General features: G+C 39.8%; 1 protein-coding gene across 4 annotated transcripts in view; it reads right to left on the reverse strand.

The window, feature by feature from the left end:
• Positions 1-7625: 7625 nt before the first annotated feature.
• pard3bb (par-3 family cell polarity regulator beta b) overlaps positions 7626-19877 on the reverse strand; it is a 212230-nt gene continuing 199978 nt past the window's right edge. For all 4 annotated transcript variants that reach the window (XM_044216505.1, XM_044216503.1, XM_044216504.1 and 1 more), the window contains 3 exons: positions 13378-13593; positions 12990-13100; positions 7626-12711 (listed from right to left, as the gene is read on the reverse strand). In XM_044216505.1, coding sequence (XP_044072440.1) covers positions 12597-12711; positions 12990-13100; positions 13378-13593 — 442 coding nt within the window. In that variant the 3' untranslated portion in view covers positions 7626-12596. The remainder of the gene's footprint in view (positions 12712-12989; positions 13101-13377; positions 13594-19877) is intronic.

Consider the following 19877-nt stretch of genomic DNA (forward strand, 5'->3'; position numbering starts at 1 on the left):
AATGAAGTCAGTGGAGGCAGCAGGAGCGTCTTAAACGTTAACGCCCAATGTGGAGCGAAATGTTAATAACCTCCACTTAAATCATGCTGAGTAAATTTTGTACCAAATGATGAAATATTGTTGCTATTACATGTACTCCCATGGATGAATCATTTTATGGCTTTTAGGAAAATAACTACAAACATCTACAGTCATGTACAAGTCTGGGAACAAACCAAATCGGCCATGGAGACAACGACAGCTAATCCTCATCCTGTCGCACTCTTTATTCTTTTTAACTCTCTTATCCATGTTTAACTCATCCCTCACTCGCTCTCCAAACTGTCACTTGTCATGTGACCCTAATACATGCCGGATATAAGACAGATCATCCATGTCTCTCCAAAACCACAGGTTTTAACTTCAACAGTTGTGTTTGTTTGACATTTTGGAGATTGTTTCACAAATGTTACTGTTCTGAACTAACATGAACGGATACAGAGAAGATAGCTACAGTGAGACAGATGGGGAGAAGAAAGTGGATGACATTTGGAGGGTCCTGACCTGATAAAACCCCTCTCCCACTCTCTATATCTCATCCCCTCTGCCCTTCCTGCTCAATCCCAGCCTTCCAGAGGATAAAATGGGCTTTAGGAGAGAATCTGTCCACCAGTTCTCCATGCCAGCACATGGCACTCAGTCATGAGAAGATCAACTTATGGCACTACCAACAAACTCGTACCAAGTGAATCAGACCAGAGCCGGGCTGGCCATCTGGAGTATCGGCAGCATTAGAGTGATGGCACGGGGGCCTGTTCAAGAAAGCGGGTTTAACAAACTCTGAACCTAAACCTGAACTCTGAGTTTACTAACAATGAGATGGCAAACTCAAAGTCTCTGGCCTCTATCGGAAGGACGACATTATTTGTCTGTGGCTTCAAAAACAGTTACAAATATGTTTTATGATGTGACAAAGGTTTGGTTAGGTTTAGGGAAGATCATGGTTTGGGTTAAAATGACTACTTCATTAAGGTTAGTGGACCTTTGTCATCACGGTTACAATAATGAACATGTGGTTAAGGTTACGGAATGATCGTGGTCTTGCTTAAAAAACCCAGTGTTGACTGTCCATTTCAACTGTATCTAGAAGGTCCAACATTTGTTGAGTAAGTATCAAAGCAAAACCTCCACCATAGAGATAAAGGAACACTCCAAGCAACTCCACAAAAAGGTAATTGAAAAGCACAAGTCAGGTGAAATCTAGCACAAATAAAACCTCCAACATATCTCTGCTGGAAATGCGTATATTTATCTTTAATAATACTGACACCAGATCTTCAGTACAGCTAATGTTGTATGTTATAAAACTTGCAAAAAGAAAAAAGGAAAACGTAGACTGGAAGTAAGCGCCACTTAAAGAAGCAAAGACACCTCATAATTTCAGAACTGGCATCAAATTAAATCCACTCTATGATTCATTATTGCTTATCGCGTGAATGCCTTAATAAAATAAATAAAAGCAGAAGCGATGATAGATCGGTGGTCTAACTGCATGACACAAAGAAACATAAACAAGTGTGCAATATCCTCTTCTTGCCACTTATCTTCATCTTTCATTCTCCTGTCATCCTTGAGCTCCCTCCTCTCTGTCCTTGTGTGTCCCTCTGCTGAAAAAAGCCCTCTCTCTCCTTTCTCTTCTTTTCTTTCTTAAAGTCTCCCTTTGTGTCTCTTGAGTGCTTTGTTGTGAAATGTTTGGGCACAATCATTTCTCATATTTCACACATATTTATCTGTTTTTTTCAGTGTCTTGTCTCGCGACAAAACAAGGCATGGCTGTTAGTCTGTCGTTCCCTCTCTAACTTATTGCCCTGCACAGAAATGAACTCAGTGGCTCAGCAACCTCTTTAAATTCACTGAATTTAAGAGAGATAGAGGGACAGAGACTGGATGAGAATTTTGGTGTTCACTGGCTCAGGATTAGAAACTAAACTAGGCATATATTTGTGCATGTGCATTTATACCCCCTCTCTCTTTCACTGTTCCCTCTCTTGCTTCTTTCCCTCAAGCGATTTGAACACAAATCCTCAACTACAGAGTCTATTAGCTCGGACAGGGATTGTGTAAAGAGGGAGATGTATTTTGGGAAGATTATAATTGCTCATGTCATGCTGGTCCCCTCCCTGTGACTGACTGTAACTGACTGTGTGATTTGGGTGTGTGTGTGTGTGTGTGTGTATAGGCTGAAAGCTCCCCATGGCTGTATGAACAATGTGTGTGTGTGTGTGTGTGTGTGTGTGTGTGTGTGTGAGAGAAAAAGACAGAAATACACAGTGGTGACCAGAGCTGGAATTTCATCGGCAGCCCTTCGTCTGGCCTTGATGCCCTCCTGAAAATCGTATGCCCATCGGCCACTGTGGCCTTAGTGCCCCGCTCTCTGCCTGGTTTGTTTTTTTTTCTTTCCCTGCCCTGCCTCTCTGCCCTCTCCTGTCAAGTCTGCCCCGGCAACGGTAACACCACGGTGTGACCAATAAAAATGCTCGTTTTGAAGCCGTAGATCCTGCCCGATCGGTAGTCTACTGTGCAACTCTCAGCAGAGATGAGAAGAAAGCGAGATGGCTCACTCGTTAGCTACACCTTTAATTTAAACATTTGATTGGTGGACCTTACTGAGGTCTGTACACAGTCTTAGAAGCAAAACTCAAAGTCCTCAAACCTTGTTTGGTGGTGCATAAAGGGCCATAAAATTACTTTTAAAAAGTTTGTGAATAATTTCTCTTTTCAAACACACAATTATGTTTGATAAACCAGACTTTGTTTTCAGCATTTACGGTCTAAAACAATCCAAGATTGCTTATTTCAGATATGTTTATGTAATATAAACATCACATTCAGTTCTAGCCAATTCAATCTTGCTCAGTGGACATTTGAGCAAAAAAACAAAAAACAAACAGATAACACAAAACCAATTTTTCTGTTTAAACGTCATTATATAACAAGATCGGAAAAACTAGAAAGATGCATGAGTGAATAAAAGAAAACACATTGAAGGGGGATGGAAAAAGTAGATACAAACAGACAAGAGAATCATATTAATGAAAAGACGAGTAAAGTCTGTTTGGTGGTTTGTAACTTTGCTGTGGAGAAAAGGAAAAAGATGAAAGAAAAGCAGACAGTTACTGACGTGAATAAAGTAATCTTTTCAGAGAAAAAGCAGCAGTAGTCTTGTTTTCTCTCACTTTGTCTATTCTCTCTGTCATTTCTCCTTTGATCAGCTTCTGACAAACTAAATACTGTTGCAGTGAAGAATGATGTGTTTCCTGAAGATGAGGAACACTTGCATAGGTGTTGGATAGTGTGTGGTAATATCTGTAAGTATGCACATTGAGTGAAAACCAAGTTGGTACTCAAAGCTCCACAGTGGAGTTGAGATTAAGACCCTTCGATAAAACCCACGGTTAAGCTGTAGTATTAGTCCTGATTGAACTAAACTAAACAAACTGTTCAAAACTAGTGATAACACACCCAAGATGTTTTTCTAGTTAATGGTACTGACATTATTCTTTTGGTTTCAACCAGCAAAAAACAATCACATAACTTCTTCAGTGGCAAACTGAATTGTTGTTTAGAGTTTTCATTGACTTTAACAGTTAATCTTTTTGGCTTTTAAGTTGAGCTTGAGTTTAAAGCAAATAAATGTAAATGAAAGGGAATGTAAAAAAAAAAGCACCTGTTTTACAATCCTAACTGAGATTTTGGTTATGTAAAAAAGTTGTGTGAAGGAATCAGTGCTTGAGCTCTAAGACCCACGGGTCAAACATTCTGCTGAGTTGTGTTTGGTTACACAAACCTACAGCAGTTGCTATTGGAGCATCAAAAAAAGAGAAGGAAAAAGCATACACATACCTACAAGGTGGAGAAATATAAGCCAAGAAGAAACTGTCAGTGTTGTGGTTTTCTTGGCTTCCTGAAGTATTGTTTCTGTGTTTGTGTGAACACTAAGAAAGCCACATGAAGCTGTGGTGTACTCTTTCAGGTTCACAGCCACTTCAGCTGCCTTACATGGAGACATGGCAACAACTTTACTAGTCTTTGTGTTCGTCGAAAGATAAATAGTGTTTTAGTATCCAATGTGTTTGTTTTGTGTTCACAGTACAGAGTGTGTGGCCAACTGATGAATTCTGTTTGTGTATAATTCCTGGCTGCTCTCACACACACACACCAAGAAATCCCACCCAGTGTGGCCCAGCACTGTGGATCAAGCCTGACACACAAAGCCAGTCACCCTCACCTCTTCGGCAGCCTGGAGGATCCAGCAAGAGTGAAAGTGTGATTATGTGTGCCAGCAACATGCCTCAAGGTTACCACTGGGTTACACTGTGCGTGTGTACGTGTGTGTAGGATGGGAAAAGGGGAAACAGCTGCCAGTGGAGTTTACCACAAGTCATTACTGTGCACAGGGGACAGAGGAAATGTAATTTTTTTACACACAAACACTTCATAGGACACACTCAGTGTTCTTAATACACTGTCCATGATCCTGTCAGGATGTGAATCTTAGGACTCTCTCTCTCTCGCGCACGCACGCGCACACACACACACACACACACACACACACACACACACACACACACACACACACACACACACACACACACACACACACACACACACACACACACACACACACACACACACACACACACACACACACACACACACACACACACAGAATTTGCTGTGATCAACACTTCCACCTCTGCTCTCTGCTTTTTGTATGCGGTCATTGGCTTGTTCACGCATTCCCACAGTTGAGGTGAAATTGAATCTACATTTCAAAGGATTCAATTACACTAGTCTTTGGTTGAACTGGTCACAGTGACATAATGTATAAACGGGTTCCCTAGTAGAGACATACTGTAGCTTTGTTTTAAAGAGTTGCAAGTCTAAAAGGTCAGGAACCTAACCAACTGGAATGTGACATGGATGCTACGTCTGACTTACTATACCTTTTACTTCCCTAAATGTAACGAAAGCACACAAAGTTAAAACAATTTTCTAAAAATATTTGCACTGACCTGTTTTAAAATGTGTCTTCGTCAAAGAGACTTGAGGTTCCACCCTGCTGTTTTGGCAAGATGTCATAAACCTTTGAAATAACCCCTCGAAAGTACAGTATTTCCTATATTTTTCTGAAGTGCACACGACGTGCTGCATGGAGTGATCAAATCTGATGACTTAATGGAAAAGTGACATTCGGCCTTGTGTATCACTTCTGCATATCAATGCTGATTTGTACAGTATTGATTTGAACGATCAGTTTCAGTCAATGATGATCTGAACTCACTAGAGTTCCAGAGGCAACAAACATGAACACTGGTACATTTTATTAACATAATTAAAATGGATGTGTGCGCACACGACTGTGTCTTAAAAAAAACCACACACACACAAAAAAAAACCCAACAACCCCACCCCCGATGTGATACGTGCTTGTCACACTGGAATCATGAGTCCACAGTCATAGAGAAAACAAAATTGTAAGTTGACAATAATAAATGAGGATTTTGGGAGGTCTGGCAGTTCCAAGGACGGCCTTCAAACAATGTGTGTACATGAAAAACAATCAGAAGTCAAGGGAACAATAAAGCAGGCTGCCAGGCTGCCAATAATAGCTACAACTGAACAATACCTTGCCAAGTAGACACACACACACACACGTCCACAAACTGGCAGCCACTCATAATAGGAAATCCTAATTACAATGGCTTCCAATGATTATCAAAACTACTAATAATAACTGCTAATAATTACAGCATGCCAAAGCTGCCCTGGGAGGGAGGTTGGCGCAATTACACACCCAGTCAGTCAGTGTCTAGTTCATACAGTCAGTGAGTCTACCAGGCTGTTTGACAGTCTCTCAAACACAGCATCAGTCCAATAATTTACCAGCACGAGGCCACTCAGTCAGCTATTCTGTCAGGAAACCTCGGAAGTTACTGTAGTGTTAGTTATGATCTGAACTTGTCAATTGATCCGACTCCACCCAAAGTACAGTATTTGCTGTATATTTCTGGAGCGTACAGAGAGTGCTGAATGGGAAGATGAAATCTAACGGAAAACTGACATATGAGCGTGTGCCAATTTCCAGGTGTTTTTAGCTAACTGAGCAACCTTTAGATAGCTCCCAGAAAAATTGGGCTGTAGGAACAGGTAAACTTGCACTTGTTTCAAACTTCACACCCTCAGTTTGTCGTATCAAACTCCAAGCCAAAATCTGCAGTGACATCACTTTTCACAGCTCCCCATAGACCCACAAAAGGCTGTCTACAACAACTTACACGCTACCGTGTGTAGTGCTACCCATGGCCTGTAAAGAGTTTTGATGAGTAAAATTGATGGCGTAGCTCTATAGGCTACACGTTAGCAAGCTACTGTGTGCAATATGAGTACACCACTAGAGTTGCGTTTTTTGAGTCTTAGCTTGCTGGATGTTCAGTTTTCTTCACCAGTTGGACATTCTGCTGTTTCAAGCTGGTGAAGTCCTGTACAGTTGACTCGTCTGAGTTTTAGGAAGTGGGTTGGTGAAAACCATTGGGAATCATCCATGCTGTAAGGTGAAACAAAACAATAAAGCTTCTGAGAGCTGCACAGATCTGCAAAGTGCGGTGAGGTTTCTCAGTGAGATCAACAGTAGCAGTAACATTTTATTTTCACAGGAAGTCTTTTAATGCAGCAGTAAAATCAAAAATGTAATTTAAACAGAGATTTAGGGAGCCAGCAAGCTTTTCACTCTTTCAGTCAACCACCCAGACAGCTAAAAATGCAGTCAAAAGCTTATCAGTCAGGTAAACAGTCAGTCGGCCAACCAGTGGTTCAGTCCTTCCACACTCTTTGCTGTATTTCAGCGACATGTTTGATCCACAGTCCAGAGGTACCCAGCAATTAATCTCTTTAACTAATTTAAGTTCTGACATGCATTAACACAAACACCAGGACTTAAATAGGCATTATAATCATTGAATGTTGAAAATACACAAACACACAGACACATATTGAACACTGTGCACAAAATGAACCTTGGAAGGGACTCAGGATAATTTAATTACTTCCTCTCCCTCTCCCCATTGGCCGAGAGGTCTGGGATATGCTAATTAAGCCATGACTGATAAAACATTCCCTTACCCTCTGTGTCTCATTACTGGTAACTTCTCTGATTGCAGCCCGAGTCCAGCACCCATAGTGTCTGATAAATAAGAAAGCACCTAAGCCCCAGGCTGTGACTAAATACCTATTAATCGGAGGGATATGACCTAGCAGTGTGATGGCACTTTGCCAGAAAGACTAAAAAAACTTTGTGCCGCAATCACTGTACCTTATCTTCTTTTTCTAATTGATAATTAGACTTGCATTAATTTGGGGCTAACATCTATCTCTTATCACAAAGGTACAATTTATCAGCCGCTTATATGATGGACTAAATTGGGTTGGCAATGTTAATGATTCACCTTGCAGTGTATGGGGGACATGAGGGAAATAATTTCTCCTGACTCACATTTAATTAACCTTAGCAAATGTGCTGGGTATGCATTGTAGCTTAAAAAAGAAGCACATGTTTAAAACATTCAAAGTATGACATCTTCTGCAAATCCTGTTTTAAAATGAATATTTTAATGCAAAAAAAAAAGATGTTATATACATAAATATAAAATGCAGGAAAACAAGAATAGAAATCATTGTTGTAACAACATTATAAAATGAGATTTGTTTTTGTTTTTCTGGATTTTTGGATACAAGCAGCTTAATAAAAAAGTTATACTTCTAAGACAGAGAGGTTGCTTAGTTGGTTCCTTCTTGCGCTGGTCTCTGTACAGGGAGAACCAGGAGTACAAGAACTCTTCATATAGAATACTGTGGTTAGTACCTTCAGCTTGTGCAACTCATACTGTACTGCCAAAAACCAAAGAGCCATGCTTACAGAACATTTGATATGTTAACCATGCTATGCAAAGTGCTACAATGTCATTTTTTGGATTTTTCTTCCCAATTTTTGAAAAAGCAAGTTTAAAATTGCTAGAACACTTAATTATTTTAATGTAAATTGCATATAAAATTTAGCAAAACGAACATGAACGGAATTTGGGGAAGAAAAGTGAGCAAAAGTATACAGTGTACCTCTTTCTGACAGTAGCATGGTAACAGTAGCCAAACACGACTCTGGTATACCCAACCAACAACACAGACTATCATGAAAAAGAAATACATGAAAAATAAATGCTTGTGAAGAGTTACATACATGTGAATTATGTATCAGAGGAGTAACAATAACACACCTTCATGAAATGTTCACATCTCAATATACTGTTGCTCAGCAAAGCTTCACCAGTAACTGACCCAGCATTCAGATAGACACAGTTAAGAAGACATCCTCCATCTTTGCATTCTGATCATTCTGTCTTAAAGAAGTGCAATAACATTTCAGGAAACACCAAAATCGTCCATGTGACCCCAGTAGATCATTTTCTCTGGTGCTCCATGCTCACTCTAACATACTGTAACATATAGACAACTATGATTATCCATAGTAATAAAACTGACCTTTTGGTAATGAAGAGAACTGTTTTTGTTTTGGTATATTGGCAACAGATTCACACATTTTAACTCAGGAATGTAGATTATTAGTTGTAATGTCTCATCACCCAACACCCAGAAGGCCCTGGGAGTATAAAACAATATGCTATTTTGTTATCATATTGCAAATACATTTAACTGTTTTCCCCTGTTTTCCTAGGCACTATTCTATCACTCACCATTGTGGAGGCTTACGTGCTAGCCTACTGTCTGCTACAATGTTAACACTGAGCAAAGGAGTGAATGATCTAAAGGGGCATGTGAAGTATTTTTGTGTCTACTCTCTATACTTGACAGGAGAGTTGAACACCAGGCCAGTCTCCTAAACATGTGCTTTATTATTGTACGTGCTGAAAAGTGATAATAGCATGAAAAAGACAAATATTTGTAAGTAATTCCCAAAGCCACTACATTCAGTCAATACAAGCCCACTCCTGTAACCCTCCTCCTACTGCAGAACAACTGCCGCCCAAATGTTTATGAACTTTCATTCCTTCCTCTGCTCTGTTCTTGTTTGAAAACTCTGAATCAAACCACTGTAAACCACAAAGGCTTTGGGGTCATTGCACTGCATCTGTTCTTACCATTTCTTCCACCTCCCTCCATCCATACTTTCAGTCTATTACTTGTTGCTTTATCGCTCTTTATCAATACCCCTCTTCCCTCTCTGCGCCCTTTTTCTTAATTTTTCCTTCCTTGATTCTCTACCTATCCCTCACTTCTATTCCTTTCGCCCCTCTTTTCACTGTTTTTCTTTTAACCCATCCATTCTACCTGCCCGCCTTCTTTCTCATTTCCAATCAAGATCCAGGTTTGTCAAACAAACAAGCAAATGAGATGGTTTTGAGACAAAATCTACTTCACATTCTTGTTCATGGGTTTCAGTCAAATTACTCTCAACATTCACTTTAGTGGGAATTCATCTTCAGTCTATTAACAGAAATGCAATTCGCCCAATCCTGAAATGTCATTTTTAACATTTAATCTCCATTGAAATTAATACTGCTGAGCTTTGTGGAGTGAAATGCGGAAATGTTAAGCTAGACTCTAACTCTTAGTTACACTTAATTGATGGTTTAGTAAGTGGCTAAATGGATATGCACTATGGTGCAGCACTGTGAAGAGCACTCTGAAGCTCAATTCATGTTTCAACAGGACTTGTGTGCACTTCAACACATAGTGACGCCTACACCACCAGGTCACAGAGATGTGCCACGAACACCCATCACATCCAAACTACAGTATATGGCATACACAGACAACACACAGAGAAAGAGGCTGCTAAGTAATACAGAGTGAAAATGAGCTCTGCAACTGGTCAGTTAGACACCTGCCAAAAAAAAGAAAAGGCTGCTCTGCCTGGCTTACCCAGCAGTATAGTACATTTTACTCTACATTCAGCTTGAAAATGGTACAAGGCTGACATGTGACACAATAGCCCATCGTAGTGGTTTGGTTAAATTATACAAAATACAGACCTATTCCACCATTACTGTAGTTTTTGCTACTTTCCTGTATTCTCCAACTCATTTTACATGGCTGTAAATCATCAAGCACAATTATATCAAATGTGTTCTTTCTCTGATAATTTAGTTGTTTTATAGAGTTTCAAACAAATACTGTCTAAAGAGTAGGAGTTACTCCCAGTAGAGGAGAAGGCAGCAATAAAAAGTTAGAAGAGTGTAAAATGAAGTGTTGGAACCATCTTGCTTTGGTGTGTGTGTGTTGCATCAACTGGGTTGTAATTTGACAGGAGGTCGTGTTAACAGAGCTTCTTCCAGAACGTCAAAGTTTGTAGGTTGGAATTCTGGTGAAAGTTTGAAAAATGTGGTCGTCAGCTTCTTGTTTAAAGCAATGGATTAACTCTGAATTGGATGTTTGATAGAAAACCAAAAAGTCAGCAAAAACTCCAGTTACGCTGGAATGATTCAGTAAACACAGGTTGACTCCATGGATTAAGTACAGATGACTGTGAAAGTGTAATGCGAGAAGTTTTCATACATTCAAGTAGAGGTCATTCTTGATAAAGTGAATTATTAAAAGATAAATGAAGGTCCAATAATGGTAATATGTCCCAAAATTAATATAAATGAATGTAAATTTCAGTACTTCTACAATTTAAAAAAATAAGAAACAGCCCAAAGGCGACTATTTTGTATTTGCCCTGAAGAAGGCCTTAATCGCTGAAATGCGTAGGCATGTGTTTAACTGTTACTATGACTAAATAGCCATGAGATATTAAAGGCTTTTTAAATCACTACCCTCTTGAGTGCCTCAGATTTCTTCAACAATTCTAAACTTCTACAATGTAATTTGAAATGTTGTCATTCTGGGATCATTTTAAAGCAGGAACAGGGTCATTCATGAGTCCTGTAAACCAACAGCCAGGCGTGGTTTCAGAATCAGATTATATCTAGTCCTGTATTAAAAAATATATTTAAACTCATATCTACTGAGAGAAATATTTCGGACAGAAATGAAAAGCAATAATAGCATTATTAAAAACTAGGGGTGTAACGGTACGTGTATTCGTCCCAAACATTCGGTTCAGGACATTTGGTGACCCAAACAATTACTGTCAAAATAGTCTATTTATGTCTGCTACTCACACACACTGAACAGAAATTCTAGAGTGTCAGCTGTAGCATGCTAGTCGGCTTAGCCCGGTTAGCCAGGTTAGTGAAGCTCATGCAGTGTCACAGCCTCCGAATGGCAAACACAAATGAGAGACCAGAGCAGGAGGATCCTCCCGTGACATAGATCCACATTATGGGGGCATTACGGTTTCCCGGTTAGTTACGATGGGCAACGATTAGTGTCGAACTGTATGTCGACATTGTTCAACTGAAGTCGGGTTTGTCTGTGGAAACACTTCAAACAAGTCATTTACGATGGCATCAGCTGAACGTGTTGATTAGTGGAACGAGACAAAAACAGAATGGAATGTGAGTCATTGTCCCCCCTACAATGTGCCTTCGCGTGTGCATTTTAGACCGCTGTGCAGCTCTGTATAAACCAGTGCAAGTTGTAGTTGTTCAGGAATTATCAACACGTCACAGTCTTGCGATGGAGCATTACTGACATTTGTGTTATTTATTTGTGTTATTTATTTTTTCTTATTGACAATATGACAGTATTTGAGTGCCCTAACTCTTACAGTAAAAAATGTTTTTGTTTTCCCTGCTGTACCGAAAACATACCGAACCGTGACCCCAAAACCGAGGTACATACCGAACCGTGAATTTTGTGCACTGTTACACCCCTATTCAATTATTCAAATGTTTTCATAATTCATTGACAAAACAATACTGTACGTGATGTTTTGGAACGCAGGAACATTTCGACTTTTTCCATCATCTTCTACATCCTCAAGAGGAGACTTAAAGCCTTACAATCACTTTTTTTGAAAACACAAACTGCTTTAGTCTCACAAATAAATTTGGCTTCATGACACAAAAATACTGACACTAAAAGGTGTCATTTATTTCTGTGAATGGCCACACATGGCCAGAAAGTTAACATGTTACATGTATGAATATTTTATTTTTTGGCAGCAGTGAAGCCACCAGGTGCGATATGAGAGTGTGTAGAGCGGTATGTATTAAGGCCTTTATTGCCTTAATTTAAATGGATCCAATTACCTTTGTGGCTCTGACTGATTCTTGAAAGAGAAGACTTAATCAGTGTATGGTGAAAAGTAGAAACGCTGCTAATTTTATACACTGTGAAGACTCACGCAATTTAAATGACTACAAACAACAAGACATTATGCATCGCGCCGGCCACTCTATAATTAACCTCCTTTACATTGCTTGTCTGCGTATTACCATATACTTCAAACAGCAGAGACAATGTTTGATAACGACGGTAATTCAAATCACACCATTAAGAGGTTTCAACTCTATTTCATTGGAGTACCGAAAGCAGAAGAGCTGCACAACACAAAGCAGTTAGCATTCTGCTCATTTTCATCTCTAGACCTGATTGGTCTACACAGCTGCAGTCATGGCATTCTTCTGTCTTGGGTTGGTTTGGTGTTGCTGTTGCTGTCTCCCTCCCTCCCCAGTATAGCCATATTGGTCGTGACTGGGATCCACCAGGTGCCTGTAACCAATCAAACATGGTCTCAGATTTATCCAGGACATAGTGAATTTTTGTGTTCTTACATAAAATGTACTACTGTAGAATTATATTCCAAATACTGTAATCCAAGTGAGACAAATACTTCAAACTTTATTGTACATTTGTTGGAACAAACTGCTTTCTTTTGCAATTATAGAACTACTTTTGTAAGACGAGATGCTGCTTTCTCCTATTAGCAAATTTCAATTTTCACTCTCAGAATTTTCCTGGGATCATCTTCATCCACAAATTAGCCCTACCTGTAACCTCCACCCCCGGTTCCACGCGTCATGGTGTCGTACCGTAGTCCACGAAGTGGAGGGGTAGGAGATGGGGGCACATCCTGCCGCAAGGGGCCTCTCTGCTGGGAGCTAGGAGCAGAAAACAAGAAGTCAACCATTATCACAATATGAGAAAGAACAGGTTAGGACAGGTGTGCTGTTTTACAATAAAAGGCAACCAGAAAGCAATGAATGATTTAACAGTGTAACTGAAACAAGGATGAGTGAAGTTATTATCAAAAATTCAAGACAGGAGTAGAGAAGTCAGGCTTTACTTACAGACTACTCCTCATTTCTGACTCATGTCAGAGTATAACCTTTGTGTACAGAATTATGGATCATGTGATATAAAGCAAATTTTAATTACCTTGGGTGGGGGTAGTACCCAGGGTCGACGCCCCGATGGTCACCTGGCCGTGCATATGGCTGGCCAGGTGGGTAGCCTGAGTAAGACAGGCCAGACTGGGAGTTGGGGTTAGGGTAGGACGGGGACTGAGGGTATCCCTGTGGGGCTTGGGGAGCTCCGGGGTAATGACCTGACCAGGGCTGCATGGGATAGTCAGCTGGATCCAACGGACCTCGTCTGGAGAAGAGAATGGAACAAATGATGGCGTAAGAAAACACAAAGTTTTAGAAATTTAACAAGTGAGTTTTCTATACTTGTGAAAAAACTAGTTTTATTTGGCATGGCTTGGCAACAGCTGTATGTCAGTACAGGTCCATTCACTCCCTTAACCAATCAACAATGAGCCAATGGCTGGATAGTCAAAAAGCTTGTCTGAGAAAAGGTGCCCATGGCTGAACAAAATGCAGTTACCGCCTTTTGTTAACAGTACTAAGCTTCCTTTTTCTTTCCGACAATACGTTTATACAAGTTCACTGTTCTGTACAACTTTTATTTGACAGACTATGGTTATATCTACTGTGTGGTCAATGGAAAGAAAACGATGGGCATTTTGTTATTATTTTCAAATAAAATAATAACAAAATTTATCTTACTAAATATAGGAACCTATAAAAAGTGAAGTAAACATGATTTGCCTGCATGACACCACTACACAGATGCAGTTTTAACCTCTCGCTCTGCCTGAAATCACTCACAATAAAACAAATCATCAACCAACTGCTGGCACTATGAACATCATGTTAGAGTTTGCTGTTTTGTTAGTGGTGTTCTTTTTATGTCTTTTAATAAGAACATAACATCAAATTTTAATGCTGCACTTATTGCCAGTTTCTCTGGTAAATCTGTTGACTAAATGGCGAAAATATTCATGAAAACCTGTTGAAAACAATTTGTTTTGGACTACAGAGAAAGAGGGGGAGAGGCACACACACAGCCAATAGCCCATCCCAGCCAAAGATCACATAGCAACAGAATATAAGTGACATGTGACAGTTTTAAGTAGGCTAGGGCTCAGTTAGCACACGCACACAAACACACACACACATACGCACAGACACACAGCTGTGGTAATCCAGTCCAGTCCTGCTAATAGATATCGATGTCTTGTGCACAGTGGAAAGCAAGTACACAAACATGTGTCGTCCACATAGCTAACATTATGAGGTATTACATTTTGTCATTCTGTCTCTTTTCATCTGTCTACATTTGTTTCTCACCCTTCCTCAATCTACCCATCTGCCTCATTTTCCTTCTTTCATTTATGTTTTTCAAATTTTGCTTCTATTTTAGAAGTGCATGCTTGTTTATGCATGTACATAAATGTGAGATTAATGTTGTCATATGTTTAAAAATGCTAAATACAATTTTGATTCAATTTATATTGACTCACATTTTGGATTAATACACTGTGTACTGAAGCATGTACTTGTGTTAAAATGTGTTCAGAGCAGAATCATGTTACTCTGACTGTCATAATGACACTTATCATTGATATGCATAGTTGAGTGGGTGGGGCATCACAGCCTCCAACGAATCACAGAGTTGACCTGTTGTCTGTTGCCTGGAGATCATGTTAATGTACACACAACCACAGAGACAAACAGACTGAATCAAACACAGATTTGTACATAAATACTCGCACAGAGCACACACAGACACAGACACACACACAGACACAGAGTGCTGGTGGTCTCCATGCTGACGCCTGTGTGTGTCAATTTGGGTGGTCAGCAGTGGAAAGAGTCTAACTAACTACATGCCCATCATGTTTGGGATGTCTGCTTGTGCCCCTCCTGGTTCCATTTCCGCCATTAGAGTGTGTGAGCGCTCACACACACACACACACACACACACACACACACACATGAGTTGATGTCAACTCATCTGTCAACCTATCTGTCATCTGTCTTCTGGTTTTCAACTTATTCTGCTACACTTATTGTAAGTCACCCTGGGTAAGCATATCAGCTACATGTCTCAAATGTCTCCCTTCTTGATAGCCACAGCCGTTTTGTCTGCTTCTCTTCTGCTGGAAAGCCTACCAACACGTCAGTCTGCCAGCTGCCCTGTCTGTCCATGTGCCTGACTGCCTCTCTCTCTCTCTCTCTCTTTTTAGAAGTTTTATGACTATAAGTCTGCCTGGCAGCTAATCTGAATGGCTTGCTATCCATCTCTGAGCCTGACTGTATACCTGTGCCCATATCAGTCGGTCAATCTGTCACTCAGCATTTGGCCCCTGGCCCTTGATAATGTCACCAAGGCAGAGATAAGAGCAGTGGAGAGGTGACAGGGAAGTGTAGAAGGCAGGACGGAGAGGTAGAGAGCGAGAGATAAGATGGAAAGGAAGGAGGGGAGGAAAGTCAAAGTGTAGGGGGAGGTATGAGGAAGAGATGCAGATGAAAAACAAGGATAAGAAGAGAGATAAAGAGGTGAGGAAGATACAATAAAGAAGCAGTAGTCACGAAAAAAGGACACCATATGGAAATGTACAGGTAATTTAGTCGTCAGCAGCTTTTATGAATAAATGCTTTACTTATCTATTACCTCTTTATAATGCACTATGATTTTATTATTATGATACTAGATGTCACTTTTTAAAAAATCAAACTGTACAAATAATTGTTTGTAACACACCTGTAAATAGAGAGAAAATGAAATGAAGCAGAAAAGGCCAGTGGGCCATGAGATATATGATGAGACAAGTTTAACATGGGAAGGAGAATAAATGTGGAAATAGAGAGGAAGGATTGAGAATAGAAACATTGACATGAAATATAGAGTAAAGAAGAATGAAACGAGATGAGGATAAGAGGCAAGGAGGAGTGAGATGCTAGTATTCTAAATAAAAAGACACACGGAAAATTTTATTCCACCTTACTAATAAGAATTCATTTCACCTCTGTGATCTGTCAGTGGTTCTGACCAATGAATATGTGCTTATTGGTTGCTTGTGGCCGCCTGTTTAGATTTCTATGTGATGTCCAAACCTCTGTTAATGCCTGTGGTCAATGTAACAGTAATCTACTGGAAATCAAGTGGGAAAACATATGGAAAATATTGTCAATATATTGGATCTCTGGGAGGATTGGGATTTAACAGGTGCTGGATAAAGCTGGAAATACTGAAAGCCAAAAAAAAGCAAACGTAGAATCCACACACTGTGCTGAAACAAATTAGTTGATTAAGTGGTTGAAAGAAAATAATCACAGCCAATTTTTGAATGTTCTTTTTGCAGTATTATATCATTTTGTATCATTTTAATAGGACATATTTTGGACTGTTGAACAGAAAAAATGAGCAATTTGAAAAATCAGCTTTGGCTCAGGAAATGTGATTTCCCCATTTTCTAACATTTTTCAGACTAAGGATAAATCGATTGGTCAAAACAAAATACTCGACAGATTCATTGATAATGAAAATAATTGTTAGTTGCAGCCTCAGAATCTTCTGAGAGTTGCCACCTTGAATGGGAATGGAGTGGAAATCCAGTGGGAATCTTTAGGGAATTCACTGTAAATCCGGTTTGGAACTCTCCCTCCAGGAACCCAGACAGCACTGCACAGCAGCTGGGGATTATGGAGTAATGAGGATGGAACCCATTACTACACACACACACACACACACACACACACACACACAGAGCAAACCTTAGCTTAAATGCAGTGCTAGCTCCTAATCACCCCCCCCAAACCCCACGTACTCTGGAGGAGGCAAATTGGCACCCAGCTGGAGAGGAGTTAAGACCAAATGAAGAGGCTGGTGGTCTCTCTGTGTGTATGCGTGTGCATATTGGTGTGTGTGTGTGTGTGTGTGTGTGAGAGAGAGAGAGAGACAGAGAGAAAGATGGAAAGAGAGAAACAGATGAACAGCTTCCTGGCACATGCAACAACTAGTTTAACATAATTGAGAGAGTAATCAAAGCAAAACGAAAGAATTGAAGACATTCCAAGCAGAACAGAAAAGCCATTGAGGATTCAGTTTGAAGTGAAATTCAACTGTGTAATACTTGTTTGGGGATGACTTCTTTAATATTGTTAGTTATGTAGATAGTGCGCTCAGAGTACATAGGTTATTATATTATAGATATTTGAAAGGATAATTGGACAGATTTCTCTCAAGGTCTGACAGTAATTGAGAGTAACGTGAGCCTTTCTAATTTCCTGGTATTTAAGAGATTTCTGATGGATGTCGGAGGAAACAAGGAGTTGTTATATGTCCTCTGCACCTGCCCCTCTCTCTCATAAACACACACACTTTCACTCACTCCTTCTAAAAGGGCTGGATACAGCTGTTCTACTAGTGGAAACACACACACACACACACACACACACACACACACACACACACACACATACACATACACATACACACACACACAACACACACACACACACACACACACACACACACACACACACACACAGCCATCGATCATCCCATCCTGTCTCAGAGAGACACAAATACCTTTAAGAAAGACAGACAAGACGCAGCGTTGACACAAAACATTAAAAACTCCTGAGAGGCAATGACAGCCGTGGGCAGATGGATTGTCTCAATAAAACCAAATACTAAAGCACAAACACAAGCAACACCGCCTCAAAATGGGAATAGAGGAAAAGTTTCAGATGAGAGGGGGAGGGTTATAGAAGGTGAGGAAGAAAGGAGGGAGGGAGAAAGAGAGGGGAGTAAAGAGTGATATTTAAAGTGAGTGAAAGAGGAGCGAGGGGAAGAAGAGGAGATAAACTACTGCAGCTTTAATTCAGTTATTTCTTCATGAGTCTTTATAGAGCTGAGTCTTCACCTTGCGTTGATATCCATTTAAAACTGATTTTCAGTTTGAGGTTGGGAAAGTACTTCATATATTTAAATTGCATTCAACAGTTCTTTGTCAATGAGAGTCACGATATTTTGACAGTCTGGTAATAAAACAGATTAATAGCTCAAATTGTTCCACAACTGCTGTTGTAATGTCATTTGGTGAGCCGCAGTGAAAATGGAGCTGCTGTGATATAATGTCCCTGGAGTTTAACTAAGTTTAACTTAGTTCCATCCTCCTAATGTGATACTTAATTATGAAGCTTTAATCACAGAGGCATCACAGTCCAACCAATGAGGCAATAAAAGCTTAAGTGAGAAATAATGAAGGGTGGAGAAATATTTGATCTTCTTTCCAAGGAAGAGTGGGAAAAGAGAGGAATTTGTAAGAAGACTGTACTGGAATGAAAATAAAACCTGTGTCACATCTTGGGTTTTTTGAAAATTATATTTAATAATGGTTTTGAATTGCTCAGAAAAATTCTATTGAAGTGAATTCTATTGTATACTGTGAATTATAGCATAAAGATATCTATGAAATTGACTTATGAAAGAAAATCATCCTCAAAATCACCTGGTACTCAGAAAATGTTAAAACAGGGTTGATCACGGAATGAAACGAAACATTAAAAAAAAGGCTCTTGAGCTGCCTAATGTCCTTCCGTAATAATATTAAATATTAAACAAGGACAGTTAGCATTTTTCCACCCACATATGTGGTATAATCAAGAACTCTATAAATTAGAGCTTTAAAACATTAAATGAGTTTCAAGGAAATGAGATGTTGCTTTTGAATATGCACATTTATCCTGCAAAGTACTTCAAAATCCAATTATATCATCTGATCCTTAGGGGGATCCTGAGCTGTAATTATGAATTTCTGTCATGTATTGTTCATTACTACTATGTTTACTACACTGGGTCCACACACAGAAACACAAGTGCCAACACGAGAACGCCCTATGTGCCATGTACAATACAGGTGGCACAGAATACATGTGCAAAAAATAACATAGCCATAAATCATTGGTTTTCAGAGGCATCAGGCAGGCAGTTAACCAAGATTTTCAGGCATCAAGCAAAGATTCAGCATGACTGGCAGTTGTCTTTGTTTGATTAAGTCAAACCGCACAAAGCTGCTGTGTGAGCACACTGCACAGGTACAGTATATAGCATCTGGAACTGTATTAACTGTGAGGAATGAAAAAACAAACTCTTAACGGAGCAGAGCTGAGTCATTAAGAGTGACGCCTGAAGCAGCAGAGAGAGGATTTTCTGTTTTATTAGGAGAAGCCCAATAAGACACTAAGCTACTTTTGGTTAAGTGGTTACATACTGTGTGTCTGAGTGTATGTGTGTGTAAGTCGGAGATGGTATTCTGTTGGTTCAGCTGTCAATGTGGTTTGTGTTGATGCTTGTGTGTGTGTGTGTGTGTGTGTGTGTGTGTGTGTGTGTGTGTGTGTGTGTGTTAGAGACCCTTAAACCTCCCTCGACTCCTGACCCCTTGAAGTCACATGATACTCCATCAGTTCCCACAAAACACTTAGAAGATGGGGTCAAAGGCTAAGGAAGCGTATTATCAACCAGGATTAGGGTGCATACCAAATACATAGACATAACATTCAAACCCTCAATACCATTTGGTA

This window comes from Siniperca chuatsi, linkage group LG12 (assembly GCF_020085105.1).
Source record: "Siniperca chuatsi isolate FFG_IHB_CAS linkage group LG12, ASM2008510v1, whole genome shotgun sequence".
Classification (NCBI taxonomy): Eukaryota; Metazoa; Chordata; class Actinopteri; order Centrarchiformes; family Sinipercidae; genus Siniperca; species Siniperca chuatsi.